Below are 16303 nucleotides of genomic sequence, written 5' to 3' on the forward strand. Positions count from 1 at the left end.
CAGGACGACTGGCACCTTTTGAGGTGTAGATTTTAAATTAGATCCAGAGCTTATTGTTTCAAAAAATGTAAATATATGCGTACAAAGTAGGGGTTATTATCCGGTGGACATGAACCGTTGTTAACATAGCCATACGGACTAAAACTTGTCAGTGTGTGGAGTCGACTACTGCCGTGCTCTGACCCAAAATGGCTGCATACATTGGTGAAAACCAATGATCGTTTTCAATCAAATAATCACTGCTAAAAGTGCGGTACCTTCCAGTAGCCTTAATCTGCATTTGGGGTGAGTATTTGTGTCAGAGACATCATCCGTCCTGTTCCTATCTTCCTTTAGGGAAAAAAAGCCGTTGGATACAGTTGAACTCATCAAAGCAGCCAATCGCAGGTCGAGATTTCTGTAACGGAGCAACGCTGAGCCAATCGGAGGTTAAAGATCCATTCTATCCACCAATCAGGAACTCGGCTAAAGAATACCGATATAGGCCAATGAGACAAAGAGATTGATGTGCAAAAACAGGCCATTTAGAACGATAAAGATATTCGGGCTAAAAATCAGCAACAAAACCCAAAAGCCACTGTACAGAGATGTACAAAGCGTCTCAAAGGTCGCTTTCTCTTCCCTTCTTCTGAACTGGCCATTACTAATTCACACACAAAAGTTCTTACTTGCTGTGTGGCAGATTTTGGGAACATAATAAGATAATATTTACATCACAACCAGGGTCCAAGGAAATAAGAGAGCCAGTGCGTTTATTGTGCCTCCAGCTGTGGGGCAGGTAGCCCCCCAAAAAAAGAGAAAAGCAGTAACTACTGAAAGATTGTCCATTTGGATCAGAAAAAAAATCTCGGTGGGCGTAAGTGATAAAGCTGCTTCCTGCTTTAACGGTCAACTTCAGTCACACACATAAACCCAAACTCCCATGATATGAATATACATACAAGGAGGCGTCCATGTTTAAATGGATGATGCTGAGCACAGGTGAATAAGAGCATCCATGGATATGAAAACTCGGAGCTGTAGCCGTCATCCTGAAGCAACGGTATGACCTGTATCATCCTCCTCGACTAGTTCAGAGGATGGATCCACGTGATGCTTCTAGATCCGCACCAAAAAGACACGGGTTTGTGTGGGTGTGCCTTCGTAAGCGTGCACGCCACACATGCATTTTTCTACACGGCAACCATTTATAAGAAGAGGGGGGGAGGGGTGATGAATGTCTTCCAGTGAAAAGAGGAAAAAAGTAGCAGGGACCCTTTCCAACTCTTTCACTCAATAGAACGAAGTCGACAATACATCCCTCTGTGTGCAGAGGAGGACAGAGCTCCACTTCAACCTACAGTACCTCACCTCAGGGGAAAAAACACCACAAAAGAAAGAGAGGGGAGAGGTCTGTTTTCATTTAGAGCGCTCCCCGATATGACAGCCACAATGAAAAGAGTATGGCTTTAGAGCACCGTAGCCTATAGGTAACAGCCAAACTGGCAGTGATCCTAGCGACGGTTGTCTCGTTACTTGTCTTCATTTCTTAGTTTGATTTGTGGTGTCAAGCTGTCACAGACTAGACTGGCATCGCAGCACACGCTGTCTCTCTTTGCTCTCCCTCAATCTTGCGTCTGTCTCCCATACTCTCTCCGCCTGTCGCCCTCTTCTTCTGCTTAGTTTTCCTTCCCGTCTCTGAACCCGTTTTCTGTCTGGTCACTCATTTCCCCCTCCGCTCGCCTGCCCTCGCTCTCTGGTCGTTACCCCTCTTATTCATTTTGCTCTTTTTTTTTTGTTGTATACGTTTTTGTGTTCGCCTTTTCCTCTCTGACAGAGGAAGTTGGACCAGTCTGGTCCTAATGAACCCCTGCAGGCTCCCAAAAACCCCCACTCCGATTTCCTTAAGTGACTCTGGCAGGGTCTTAAAGGAGCCTTCGGTTGCTCCAAGACGCATTCAATAAAAATGTCAGATGAAAAGATTAGAAAGTCCTTTTTACTCGTGCTTTGATTCGGTTCAGCATCGCATCAATATAGCCCAAATATCACTCAATCAAACACTAGAATGAGTGTGTAGGAGAATAACATATCAGTCCGTAATTTTTCACAGGACAGGTTTCATCCTCATCTGATCGCCCAGTTAAACATACAAAGATCAGAGGGTGAGTTGTAAATCATGAACATATTCAAAGGACATGGGACTCCTTTATTTTCTGCACCTGGAGGTGTGTGACTGAGACACATAAGTAGCCTGCCAGTGTTTATAAAGGCAAATAAGCTTGTGCTAGGGGTTTGAACTTGAATTGTCTGTGAACTGCAAGCCTGTACCGATCGTTATTGCAGGCCCTGACATACAAACAGAGAGGTCAACTAGCATATTTTACATGCCTTATTTGATTTGATATAACTTTATTCATTTCCAAGTAGAATTCTCTTTAACCCTGTGGTTTGGATGCGGGGTCAATCCCATAATGTTCGGCCCCTGTGGGGGTGTATTGCTCAAAGATAGTTAATAGGTCAGTAGTGGCCACACAGCAAAATCACACCCTAAGAATAACACTGTTATTAACGTAACCTAAGGTCATTCTGCACACCCAGAGAGAATTAACTGGATCTCGATGGATACCATGGTATGACAATGACTCCTACTCGGTCGCCGTTATTCTGTTATCAACCCTCACAATGATCATAACTCGCTTATTGTTGAAAATGTGGGCAGAGATAGATGAGCAACTATCAGCTGCTTTCTTTCCACAACAAATTCCACACATCTACATCCATTCTATGTCTGGAATACTCGTCAAACAAGTGCGAGGGCTGCTCGTGATTAATCGGTTCAGAAAAACGACCCCCTCTTATTATTCCTGGCAGAGTGTAAACAACCACTGCTTTGACAAGCCTCCCATTCTGCCCCGCACACTCGAGGGTATCGGCACAGTTCAACCGCTGTCAGAATGGAGTGTTTGTTGCCGCACAATGGTGGAATGGGAGAACGAGGCAGGGAGGGAGAGCGCGAGTAGCGGAGCGACAGAAAGACAGACAGCTGGCCGCCATGTTAAGTCGCTCTCTTGTTTCAGCCGTCTTATCAATCACCGTTTTGTTCTTTTTGTGGCATTTTGAGTGGTCCAGTCAGACACGGGGAAACTCTAGCTGGGCATGCTGAGCTGCTGGTAAAGGTCCTGGGATTGAGCAGGTCTACGCTTAGCTTAGCCACCAGTCAGCCTGACCTGCCTGACTGGCAGCGTGCTGGGAATCTTGCTTTCCTTATTGTGGCTTTTTTTTTTTTTTTGTGTGTGAAGACACACAGAGATATAATCTGACACAGTCACAAAAAGCAAAGGGTGCTTTGAAGATGCACAAACAGGTAAAGGTGGACACAGTTATGCATCCACAAACGCACGTACACACGCCTACTTATAAACGTCAAAATATATATCAACAAAAGCTCTCAGTCATAAATATTCAAGTGTATACATGTCCCTTTATGGCCTCTTACACACTCAGCCACACACGCTGCAGTTCCATATGTCACTCATAAACATGCAAGATAAATCCTCCCTTTCAATCACATGCATGCACACAAACAGAGACACACACACACACACACAGTCACTGGTGCTGCCGTGCATGCCTGATGATAAATGACTAAATGTTGAGGTGTGTTTTCTACTGCCCCACATACAAGGCCTGTGCGCTCCTAATTTGATACTTATTCCATGAAATAGTCATGTTGGGGGAAAATGGATGTGGATAGAGACGGACAGTCCCATACATCATTCTAATTATTCTTTAATAAACCCCCTCATAAGCCAAAGAGTGGCTCGTAGGTACCTACTGCCACCTAGGGTTCACAGAGAGAAGGACACCCCCTCAGAGCCACATTTAAATAAGAATGATTCGCGCTAAGTGCCAAAGATTAATCAAAGGCAAAAGGAGAATGAAAGGTGGAAGGGTGCAAGGGAGACTCTGAAAGATAATTGAGTATATCAGACTGTATGCATTCTCTTCTATCATTTTTCACCCTAGAAAATTCAATCATGGGGGGGATGAAATTTGGAGAGCACAGGTAGCAAGTAAATTCCTCCTTAATCAACCTGAATACACAATAATGTTCGACTCGGATATTGTAGGGGTTAGAAAACACTCAAATTTCCTGAGGAAATATGTGAAAGGCAGGCTAACCTCTAAATCCTTCTTCTCAAACTCTGAGGAAAAACAGTTACGCTTTGAATGGCTACTCTTTTACACTTTTATGGAAAGCTATAAGAACATTAAGATCTTCGTCTCATTCTGCACAGATGAAATAGAATTTCAATTGAAAGCTGAAGAGTGAGGCGCTATTTATTCCACACGGGGAATTAACAGTATATTCAGCAGTTGTAATTCATTTGCAGAGTGTGTTGGGGATGTGAGAGAGTAGTATCCAGGCGTTTGTTTCTATGTGTATCGTGGCATCTGTTTACATCTGTTTACACTTGCCCACAAACACACACCCCAACGCAAACATACACACATAGGTTTACACTTGCACTCAAAAGAAGAGGAAGTCTGGATTATGTCGGCTCTGAGGGATGGGCAGGCAAACCAAACTCATCTTGAAACAATCGGGGGGGACAGAGCATAGAAAGAGGGGAAAGTTGCAGGGAGGGAGGGGGGCGTTTCAGGGGTGAAGAATCACCACCCTAAGGGGAGAAGTCCAGCTGCAGTCTGTTGGTCTGTTGTCGTAATGCCCATTCACACACACGCGCACAAACACACCGAGACACAAACAAACCAGTGCCACGGTTGACCTAACCATGCCTGCCTCATTAGCTGCCAATCACTCTGCACAAGCACAACAAGGGAGGGGCGGGGGGGGGGGGGGGTAGAAAGGGAAAGAGATGGATGAGGAAATGGTAGTTAAGTTCCAGCCATCAATAATCAAGCTGCCTAAGCTCCTGTGTCCGATGGCATCTCAGTACTGAACAGTTAAGAAAAAAGTTGGCAAACAATGTTCCTTCCTCCTCCTTATTCCGTTACGTACTGCCTCGGTCTGTTTTTGTGTTTTAAGCAGGATTCCTTCATGTCTCTCCGACTGGATAAAAAGACGGGCTGTGGGCTGGAGTTGGTTTGGTAGGCAGATCAGAATGGCCAACCACACACACACACACACACACACACACACACTCTACAGAGGACTATTCCCAGAAGGACAGAGACCACACATCCAGACACACACACACACACACAAACATACATATATATATATATATATATATATATAGAGAGAGAGAGAGAGAGAGAACACACATTCACAAGAGACACACAAACACCCTCAGTTGCCTGTGGTGGCTTTCTTAGTGCGTCTGTGTTTAAAGAGCAGGCAAACACACACATACAGTACCTACAGTATGCACACATTCAAACGCTACACACACACACTGACACATTACAAATCAAATTCAGGTGTACACACACACACACACACACACGTGTGCCCTCACACACTGACGGCGGCCTCTAACGAGCAGGCCGACCAGCCTTTGAGCTGCTGGAGCCTGACACTAGAGAGACAGCTTCTCACAGACCAGGCAGGTTTCTAATTATTCGTGTTCACTACAAACACTTGTTTCTTCTTATTTTGACTTGACCGGCTTTAAAAAAAAAAAAAATGAAGTGAGCCAGAGCCTGTAATGAGGCTGGGTCTCAATCCGCCCGTCCTTAGGTAGTGGTCCATGGACACCAGTCAGGAGCCCGTGAGAACAATGAATCATGCTCTTTGTCTGGCTCTGTTTCAGATGGAAGGGGGTTGAGCATTTAAAGGAATATTTTTTTCTGTGTGTATATATTTCTCTTGTCCTCACCATCACCCATCAGACCTGTAGTATTTTTTATTTCATTTTCCTTACTCCATTTGACATTATTTGTCATGGCAGCTTACATCACATGGACCCTGGATAAACTTGTGATTGCTATATTTTGCCATTGACTAAATGCACTTTGGATTTGGAGGTGGCTGCCGTTCCCTTTGACCCATACGCCCAAAAGACACCACCACCACATGCGAGCAGAATCTTGAGTGAAGCCTGTATCATGATCCTGATTTCAACTAAATGCATGATTATTTCTGCATTGATTATGTTTTCTATGGAATGTTGGTTTTCTTCATTGTTTCGCTTCTGAAAGACAAAGAAAACTCTCAATGAAGCACTCAGAGCAAAATCCTTGGCACTGACAATACAAACCACAGTCTAAGCTGACTGTGGGTGTGTGTGATAGTGTGTGAGAGTGTGTGTGTGTGTACTTCTGTGTGTACTTCTGTGTGCCTGTGTCTGTATGAAGCGAAGATCACGGCTCAATGAAACGCCTCTCCTATACGAGACACAGATGCTGTCTGGGCTGGTTTAATGAAAGTGAACGTCTCAGGTTACGCCATTTGAGCAAGTGTGTGTGTGTGTGTGTGTGTGTGTGTGTGTGTGTGTGTGCGCCCATCTAGTTCTGATGTTTTGAATGTCAATAGGAGGTAAAACGTGTGTTGAAAACCCTGCTGAATTAAGATAAGGATCTCACAAAAGCATGTCTCTCTCTTTTTTTTGTTGCCGTCTCTTCTTTTCATTCTATACTCAATGCGAGTACAATACGTACAATACGTCTGTTTGATGCCTGGCCTTGGTTTGAGAAGCATCACTCTTGCCTTCTCTGTTTTCACCCCCCGTGACAAGCTATTTAGCAGGTGTGAGCCGGTCTGTGGGTTGTTTCTCTTGAGGATCCCTATTCGTTATCAGTATATTTGCCGTGATTTCTTCGTGTTTGTCTGGATACAAAGAGCCGGTGTATTGTATCACACACAGAGGTTTTCTTGCTACGGCAAGATAGAGCCGTGTTGTCCTCTAATCACATCGGGGTTTGGAGTTGCACTATTTTCAATACCTTGTCCAAAAAAGAAAAGAAAAAAAAAAACAGTGGCTATTTTCTAGAGGTGTAATTGGAGGATGTGAGAGGCAATCATGTTCCTTTTCCCTCTCCAGCCACCTACACACACACACAAACACACACACACACACACACACACACACACACCCTGGCAGACAAAAATACAAATTCAAAGGGCAGGATTAATGTCATTTGACAGTTTCTTATATATGATACCATCTAGCGTTCAGGTATCCGACTAGCTTTGAGTTTACACAGGTTGAACTTTCATTTCCTGGCTGCGTGTCCAACAACCAACTTTGACATTTTAAAGAGTAAGAGGGGAAGACATTGTCGGAACAGCAGTCTGGGTAAAGGCCCAACGAGGCGTGGCACGTGTAATTCACAGTGACACCGATGAGGAAACCTGAGATCTGAAGTCCACAAATCCAAAACAAACCTGTAAGGCCTCGATTGTGTTTCCATTCCTGACACAATTTTCTACTGTTTTGGGGGCACAAGGGGCTGCCAGAAAGCAAAATTAAACACAATTATAATAAGAAGAATGGTGAAATGCAGTGTAATACATTCAAGTTAACACAAAATGCTTTAAAGAGTTCTGCTTAAAAAATGTAATTTGGACCTGAGGGCTTGCCATAGGGTATCGTTTGTGGCAACCAGCCTATGGGCCAGACTGTGTGTGGCGTCCCTGCAGAATAGGAATGAACGTTGACAAGGCTAAAAAGAGGTAATAAAGTTATTTTCAGGCTTGACAGCATACAAAGTGAGGATTTGAGAAGGGGTGTGCTTGCAACTATCCCCTGACTAATCAGTTGCATTTTGGAAATAAATGATTGTTGCTGTAAATGTTGCATGAAAGAGAAGCAGGGGTGTGTGTGTGTGTGTGTGTATGTGTGTGCGTGGGTTGTTAATTGATGAGAGTTATAGAGAGCTGCTAGTAGCACAGTGGGGATCATTACTGCTGGAGTGGAACAACTGCATTCACGGCTGTTTGCCATGTTTCTCACACACACACACACACTAACTGTCACAGTGCACTCGCAGTCAAAAGGAACACCACCATCTTGCTCTCTCTTGTACATCCTTTTGTCATATAGTACGACTGCTCAACCACACAAAAAGAGTCAGGTAATTATAACACCCTAATTCCACGACAACTCTTCTGAAGAGAGAAAAACACCAACCAACTATCAAATGCCACTTTTCTCCAAATCGGAGGTTTTTGGGAAAAAAGCAAGATTTATTTCGGGTTGACATGATGGGGAAAACAAACAATTATCCCAGAGGCATTTCTCATCCTTGAGTCAATTTGTGGGAAAAGAGGGGGGGAAAGGCGCGCAGCCACTTTGGGTTAAAGGATTTAGGTCAAGCTTTAACTGACTGGCTGACATCAGAACGGTGAGACTGAAATCCCGGAGTGGACTCTGAACTTCAATTGGACTCTGAATCCACCTCCTGAATGACTGACACTTGAGAGACTGACACAGAGAAAAGGAGGGGCGGGTGTCTTGCCAGTGAACCTGCCATCCTGACCTATATTTCCCTAACATACGTGTGTGTGTGCCTTTGCATGAGGTAAATGGGTCTCTGACTTGCCTTATATGCAGCCGTGTATGTATGTATGCATATCTATTTGTATGCGTGGTTGCGTAAGAATGCACACATCCATGTAATTGTGTCTGCATGTTTGTGGCTGCGTATTTTCCTTTCATTTTACATGGGAATGTGTCTTCTGCTTGCATTCGTAGGTACATAAATACATACTCGAGACTGTGTGGATGTTTGTGTGTGTTTTTGTGCTCCGGGGACGAGAGTGTGTAAGCAAAATCAGCGTGTTTATGCTTTCTGTCAGTGCGGAGCAACGTCTCCCTCTCTCCCGCTGATGCCACATTACTTCAGTTTAGAAGCCGCTGTCACTTTAGGAGCAGCACAAACAGGTGAGACAGCGCAGACTGCAGCCCTCCTCTTTCTGACTGGCAAACACACACATACACCCTCAAATAACATTTCATAAATCACAGATGTATATCTCATACCTTACTTCCATTACTTTTTTATATTTTATGCTCAATTTAATTAAATAAATGGAAAATGAATATGTATAAAACTTAAAACAATTATACTGTCCCTTTAAATGGAGTAAATACATTGTCATCATCATCAGCAATGATACAATTCATAGTAAAAGTAATGAAAAATGCGTTCACGCCTTTTCGCACATGCCACTAAAATAAACACACACACACACGTCGTTGTACCTCCAGTAGCCAGGGTTTGAGCTTGCGGTCCAGGATGATGTCGAAGCCCAGGACCTCAAAGCAGACACTGTCGCTCCCTGGTGGCTGTCCGGGGCGACACATGCGATAGGCGTGGAGCACGTGGGGCTCAGACACTATGATGGTCTTCACCACCAGCTCCTGGCAGGATACAAACACAAAGAGAAAGAGAATCACCAAGCCAAAATGACAAAGAGAGCACAAATCTTACTTCTTGTTTGAGTCGGTTGCCTACATTCTCTAAAGACATAAGCTGCCATTTTTTTTGTAGCAGCTGATTAAAGGTCCTATTAAATAGAAAATGGTGCAATTAGGAGTCCCGCTTTAATTGCAGGTTGCGACTGCAGGCAGATGCTTGAACCTTTAGATTAGAGACAGACCTCAGACAATGGAGTAATCATGACACGTATTAGACCTGTAACCTACGGTTCTGCTTTAAAGAGGTAGGACATCATCCCATTCTCCCAAAATACTGCTTAAACGCAGAGGAAAAACAAAAAGTGTTACTGGCACAGAATCTTACTCGCAGACTTTCACCAATCCTTGTGGTCTGTGTGCCTATTGGCTCCCCAACCTGTGTTCATGTGTGTGTTTTCACATTTGTTTGCTGGCTGCTACCTGCCTGCCTAGTCCCACTGTGCGGCTGGGGTAAACATGCTGACACTATGACACACGCATACACAAAAGCTTTCCCTCACCAGTCGAGCCCCACGCAGTGCTGCTGGCCTGCAGTTTGCCCAGTCCAGTCTGACTGCTGGGTGCAGGAGAGGGGTATGGCGGTCTGGCCCTGGCCTGATAAGGCGGCAGGCACCCGTCTCTCTTCTGTCTGCCGCTCACACACCTCCATCCATCCACCCATCTGTCTGTCCATCCACCCGTCTGACCCACAGGCTACACAGCACAAACACCTGCTCCCACTACTGTCGTTTATGCCTGAAGTCCCCGGTCCTGGCTGCTGTGTGTGTGTGTGTGTGTGTGTGTGTGTGTGTGTCTGCCCACATCACCTCCCTCCTTATCCTGAGCCCCCAGCACTGGCCACTGCCTAACACTGTGCACTTGTGATTGTGTTTTGTAAGCGCTGGACTAAAATGCTTTTATAACTCTTGAATTATTTTGTTTTATTTTGCCTGCATACATCTATTAATTATTTTAGCCCTTTGTGTGCGCATGTATAATGCATCTACATCACGTCTGTTTTAATTCATCATTTCTCTTTCTCGTCTCGGTGTAATAGAGACAGCAGGACAGAGGAATGGACTCAAGTCACTGACTTGACTTGGACTCGAGTCAAACATCAGTCACGAAATTGATGACTTGACTTTACAAAAATAAAAAAAAGACTTGCAAATTGACTTTGACACTAATTAATCTTGACTTCACTTGGACTTACATTGCACAATTCCGTCCCACAAGCCAAACGATTAAAATGTATGTAATTCAAACAGTGTGCCACGAATCAATTAATTCCCCTTCATATCCGAAGTCAACATTAACGCTTTTCATTCCCAGCATGTCGACCCCACGTCCACTTTGTTTGAACCGATCTGACAGCATCCAATCAAGTTGCATGAGAGAACAGTGAAGAACTAACATTACATCATTCTGCGGCACTTTCCAGAATTTCCTTACCAGAAATATGCAGTGGTCAAAAAAAACAAAACACATTTCAGTGAGCAAAACGTATGGTTTGAAAATTACAGACGGAGACACGAGGGGCATAACATTTGGTGAAAAGACTATTATAACTTGTTTAGGAGTCGAAGCTCAAAGTTTAGGACTTGGGACCAGCATGGCTTCTCCAATGAGTCCATTTATTTGTCCCATGAACTCATAAAAGGTAACGTTACAACTCCATGTAATCTCTCCAGCTCCTTCAATATGTGCATTAAACATGGTTGACCATCAACCACACACGTCCTCGATTCTCATTCCAGAGGCTACTGACACTGTCCGGTAGTCCAGGAGTTAGCCAAATGTCAAGAACTTTGAAGTTCCTAATATCCCGTGAAAACTGATTCATGCACGCATGTCATCCAACGGCCACACATTGGCCAGTAGGAACCCAGCATACGATTACGATTAACTTCATTACTTGTCCCATATTTGCATGACAAATTCTCCAGAAGACAAACACCACAATCATGGCCGCAAAGATAATTTCAGTGACTCAAATGAGCCCAGGTGACACCTAGCAAACAGCTACTGGCTGTGATGGCATACACTTGTCATTAATTCTGCACACATTTAAGCTTAAGTCTCATTTCACCTCCCGTACAGTCATGAGGATATTAGCTATAGAGCGGTGGGTCTATGGGAATTGACTCACTTTTGGAGAGGCTCTCAAGTGGCAAGTTGAGGAGGTGCTGTTTTTTGGCACTTACACATTCTGCGCACCAGAAGTTGCTGCTTGGCAGTGCTGCAGGCCTGCAGTTTTCTTAGTCCAGTGAAACTGCTGGGTGCTGGAGAGCAGTATGCTGGTCTAGCTACGACCTCTCTATATATCCCATTTTTGGTCAGACATTGCTCTCAAAAACTACACCCACAAAAAAAGCTGCAGCATGCATTCATGATAGCATAATATGTAAGAGATATCAGTGAACATGAAAAAAAACATGCTATATTCAAAAACCCCAAAGACAATTTTTGGGCAAAGAAACTCTCTGACCGTGACCATCGGTGGAAAGAGAAAGGGCAGTCTGCTTGGTCTGTACGGGAACAAAATGTAAGAGGAGAGATGAAAAGAGAAGGACAGTGAGGGGAGAGCATAAATACAGAGTTGAAACAAAACACAGTGGGTGAGTGCAAACTGACAGCACAACACCAAAGTGGTGCAACTTCTGAGGAAAAGAACGGGGACGAAATGGTGAGAGAGCAAGAGAAGAGGAGGATGGTCTAGTTGAGTCAGAGGGTGACACTCTGATGTGTCACTGAGAGACGAGAAAGATGTGAGGAAGGAAAGTGCAACTACAACTTTAAAGCCTGGACAAAATGGAGCAGAGAGACAGACTGCTCGAGATGGATAAGAGAGGAGAATAAAGGAAAGGAAACATTCCCTAAACAAGAACTTAATGCACAAGGTCACACACTGGCCACAACACCTCCAACAGTGTCAAAAGCCACTTTGTTCAGTATGAGCACAACGAAAAGTGAAAGCTAATGGAAAGAAGAAATAGAAGATGCCTTGAAAGTATAATAACCAATGGGATTTGATTTTGAGGTTGAACGCTTGCGGCAGGAGAACAGACAATGGATTATACAACCCAAAATGAATGTGAAGTCAAGGTCAAGACTGGTGATATAGAAGAATGAAATAAGAAAAGAACATGAGTAGTAACAGAAAGACAGATGTGCATATGATGTGTAAAATGAAGTCGGTGGTCTTTGATGAAAGAAAACGAACGATGTAAAGGTGTTTGGATGAGCTGAGAGTCGGGCCAGACAGGGAGATCTCACCCTCCTGGAATGATGTTTTCACTGAGTTCTTCCTGGAATTAAACAAAGCTAGGAAGCTCGCTGAATTACTGTCATAACAAATCATATCAAATCTTTTGCTGGCCCGCATGTGTTCTTTGCGCAGACGTGTGTTGGCTAGTACCAAGAGCGTGTGTGTGTATATACAAGCGGAGGATGCATCCATGCGTTGTTTGCATTAGTGGTGTGTTTTGTTTGTGTGGACCAACCACGTACAGAGACGTCGCCCCAGAACTTTGCCACGTCGTAGTCGTTGGCGCGGAGGAACTCGGTGAACCAGCTGATGGACCTCTTGCTGCCTTTGTCCACGGTCTCGTCCCTCTCAAAGTTCTCATTGTGTTTGTTGACTGAGTAGTTGGTCAGATGCATGTAGAGCTGGCTCTGTGGAGACCAAAAGGGGAGTTAGACATTGGTACGTGCATGTTCACACCTGTCACTTAATTTGCAGTGCAACAACGTCATGGATAGCTCTTACATAGAAACACAGATCTGAGAGAAATAGGCATAATATTTCGCTGACACTTACAGCTTGGTACCATCATCTAATTGATAAACAAACTTGGTACTTTTCTTTAAATAAAAAAATACAGCATATCAATCATTTGACTAGATGTGATTGCCGGGTCAGAGGTGTGTGGTGTACTTGTAAAACAAGTAAACATCTTCTTATAAACTCCGACAACATACAAAAACAAATGTCATAGCAACAGTAGATCATATTTGCACCAGATGGTGTGTTTTGTTTGTTGTTGCATAAAAGGAAGAAAAACGATCCTCTTCTTTCCCCTGAATTCCTTTAGTTACTGAGCTGATGAAGAAATTGGGCTCTTTTCCCACCTGTTTCCTGCTCCAATTTAGATGCATAGCTGTGAGTCCAGTACAATCTCAATCTTATACTAAGAGCTACAAATTGCTCCACGGAAAAAAGAGCAACAGTAGATCCAATGAAACGTTTAATACATGGAGTATAAACTGTATATTTTTCTTAAATAGCTGTGGTACCTGTGCTAGTGCTCTTTAGTGTAATTATCCCTTTGTCAGTGATGATAATCATCACGGCAAAGTACATCCTCAAGGGTGTTCATGCCCTTATCCCCACAGTGCACATACCCACGCTGTAATGTTAAACATTTTCTTCTAAGTAATATGGACATGAATAAAGGAAGAGGCAAAAGTCACAAACGTATCCCTTGGCAACAACTAAAGATGGTAAGAAATGGTGCAGTAAGAAAAGTATAGAACTGCTCGCTGTGCTATATGGGAATTGCCGATGCGCGATTCTAAAAATGGTTCTTGTGCTCTCGTGGCCTCGACAGATAACGAGTGCAACGGCAGATTACGATCATACATCACCAAAATCTCAAGCACTCACACCGCCCGCGTCCCGTAGCTCCAACGGAGCATGGCTAAAATGCGTCATTGAGCGGTTGATTATAACCAGCCATTGTGTAACCCTTGTAGTATCCGTCTCTTTAAACCCTGTCCCTCACAGTCGAAGACAATACATCCTTATCCTTAGCCTCCGAGGCAATAAGGCTCCGACCGGAGGCCACTCCAACCCATGATGGCTGTCTGGGAGCAACTCCCTGTGGGATTGAACATCCATCTCCGTGGTGTGACTCACTCCATCATGTGTCACAGACTGGGTAAGACAATACACATTTGTGTCACGGGGGGGTCCGGCGCGTCTATGTGAGCGTATGTTCATATCGTAGATAAGCATCACGCTCGATAGGAGGCTGTGTGTGTGTGTGTGTGTGTGTGTGTGTGTGTGTGTGTGTGCGTGTGTGTGTGTGTGTGTGTGCGTGTGTGTGCATCCCATCATCAGCAACAGACTGTGCTTCAGCAGGTGCAGAACCTCAAGGCAAATATGAGCGGCTTGATATTACAGGAGACATCTGGCATGTAGACATTTACACTCAGCTGTGTGCATTCAGTATGTCTGCCCTTTCTGTGTGTGTGTGTGTGTTAGTGTTGGTGTTAATGTTAGTGAGAATAATATCAGCTGTACAGATGTCTGCATTTGGGCGCTGTTGACTGTGTATACGAGTATACCGTGTGCATGCTTTTGTGATCATACAGAGATTGTGCTGCGTTTCCCAACCTCTGTCCTCCTATGTGTTGTGTGTGTCTAATTCAATTATGTCGCGTTACACAAACCCATGGCTCCGGTTCACGGGAGTGCAAATACATTGTTCTGTGAATGTACTGTATTATCTGTCTGTCGTGCACTGCGGATGAGCCCGAGCCACACACGAAGTACTGTATGTACTTTCCTGTATAAATCCCTGAACAGTTGTGTGTATGTCTGCAACTCATCAAACTGGCCTTTTGCACAGATGGTACACAGATAAAGCATGTCCTGTAATTAGTTACAAGATATTTTGTCTAGGACCATGTGTGCGTTTTCATGTCTATGTGACACTTTGAAAAACCGTGAATAAATGCTATAATCTTTATTAGTAGTAGTATTGTCAGTGACTCACCAGGTTGGCCTCACTGGGTGCATGGTACTTCTCTGTGCCCATGCGGACCAGGCCGTCTTTGTAGAGAAAAATGCGAAGAGGGTCGCAGGAGGTGACAAGGATGTAGATTCGCAGGTCAAACTTGTAGCCCTCCATCAGGAAGGGCTTGTCCAGGTACTCCTGAACGATGAAGTGCTCCTGGGCTGGCAGCTTCTCACAGTTACGTATAAGCGAGATCCTGGATAGACGGAAACTTTATTAATCCTCGGGGGGGAAATTGGGGTGTCGTCAGCAGCATAATAAAATATGGCACAGTAAAGACAAAAAAGATAATTAAAAAACTGATAGATGGCAGCATAGCAGGGACCATGAACATGACGGATGACATTGGCACTGTCTTATATACGTGTTGAAGGAAGAAAAAAAAGTTGAGCCAAACAGTATACAGATTTTATGGGTTTTATCGCTATATTTCATATCAAATCATCCGGATTAGTTGGGGACATATTACTGGGGGTGCCACATCAGCCTATTATTGCGATACTTTCAATCTTCGCGTTCCCATAAGTATAATGTGCACTAGATGCAATCAGAGGGAGAAGATATGTCCTTACTGTGCATGGAATGACATTTACAGTGAAGACGTTTAGCCCTTTTGGAGTGAAAGGGTCTGAGCCATTGTGCCCTGATGGTATTCATGATATGACCTTTCGCTGCTACACAACCTTCACTGAAAACATATGTAAATGGGTGTGCTCAGCATGCCTCTGGTCTACTTTGAGCAGGACAAGCTGTTTGGCTCCGGGTGTCATTGAACGTTCCAAAACTTTTTGTCGCTCCGTTCATTACCACTGACCATCTAAATAAGACGTTTTAAAAATAAATGTCCCAAAGAAAAAACAAAAAAACAAGGCAGGTACAACACAAATGCTGGTTTGTCTTGAGAAAGACTCTGTGAGCATCTGGAGAACATTGTGATTTTTCTGAAGCCAAACTCCGCTCTGTCTGAATGGCATCAAATGCTGTGGCGGGGTCTTGCAGTCGTGTGCAGGTTAATGGGAGCAGACGTCGTGCTCCGGTTCAACCTCCACTCTAATTCATTTGCTTTGGTCTCATGTCACCGGCACTCAGGCCTTATAGAACGCAGGCCATTGCTCGCTGGACTCAAGAGTGAGCTGTGTTAGTTTACATGCATCCATG

The 16303-nt window shown here is 44.1% G+C and overlaps 1 protein-coding gene across 5 annotated transcripts in view; it reads right to left on the minus strand.

The window, feature by feature from the left end:
- Window positions 1–16303, minus strand: part of ttll7 (tubulin tyrosine ligase-like family, member 7) — a gene marked incomplete at its 5' end in the record, with an annotated part of 67932 nt that overhangs the window by 35348 nt on the left and 16281 nt on the right. For all 5 annotated transcript variants that reach the window (XM_084011107.1, XM_084011108.1, XM_084011109.1 and 2 more), the window contains 3 exons: window positions 9150–9308; window positions 12855–13019; window positions 15125–15341. In XM_084011107.1, the coding sequence (XP_083867233.1) occupies window positions 9150–9308; window positions 12855–13019; window positions 15125–15341 (541 nt within the window). The remainder of the gene's footprint in view (window positions 1–9149; window positions 9309–12854; window positions 13020–15124; window positions 15342–16303) is intronic.

Source organism: Eutrigla gurnardus (assembly GCF_963514095.1).
Source record: "Eutrigla gurnardus genome assembly, chromosome: 6".
NCBI lineage: Eukaryota > Metazoa > Chordata > Actinopteri > Perciformes > Triglidae > Eutrigla > Eutrigla gurnardus.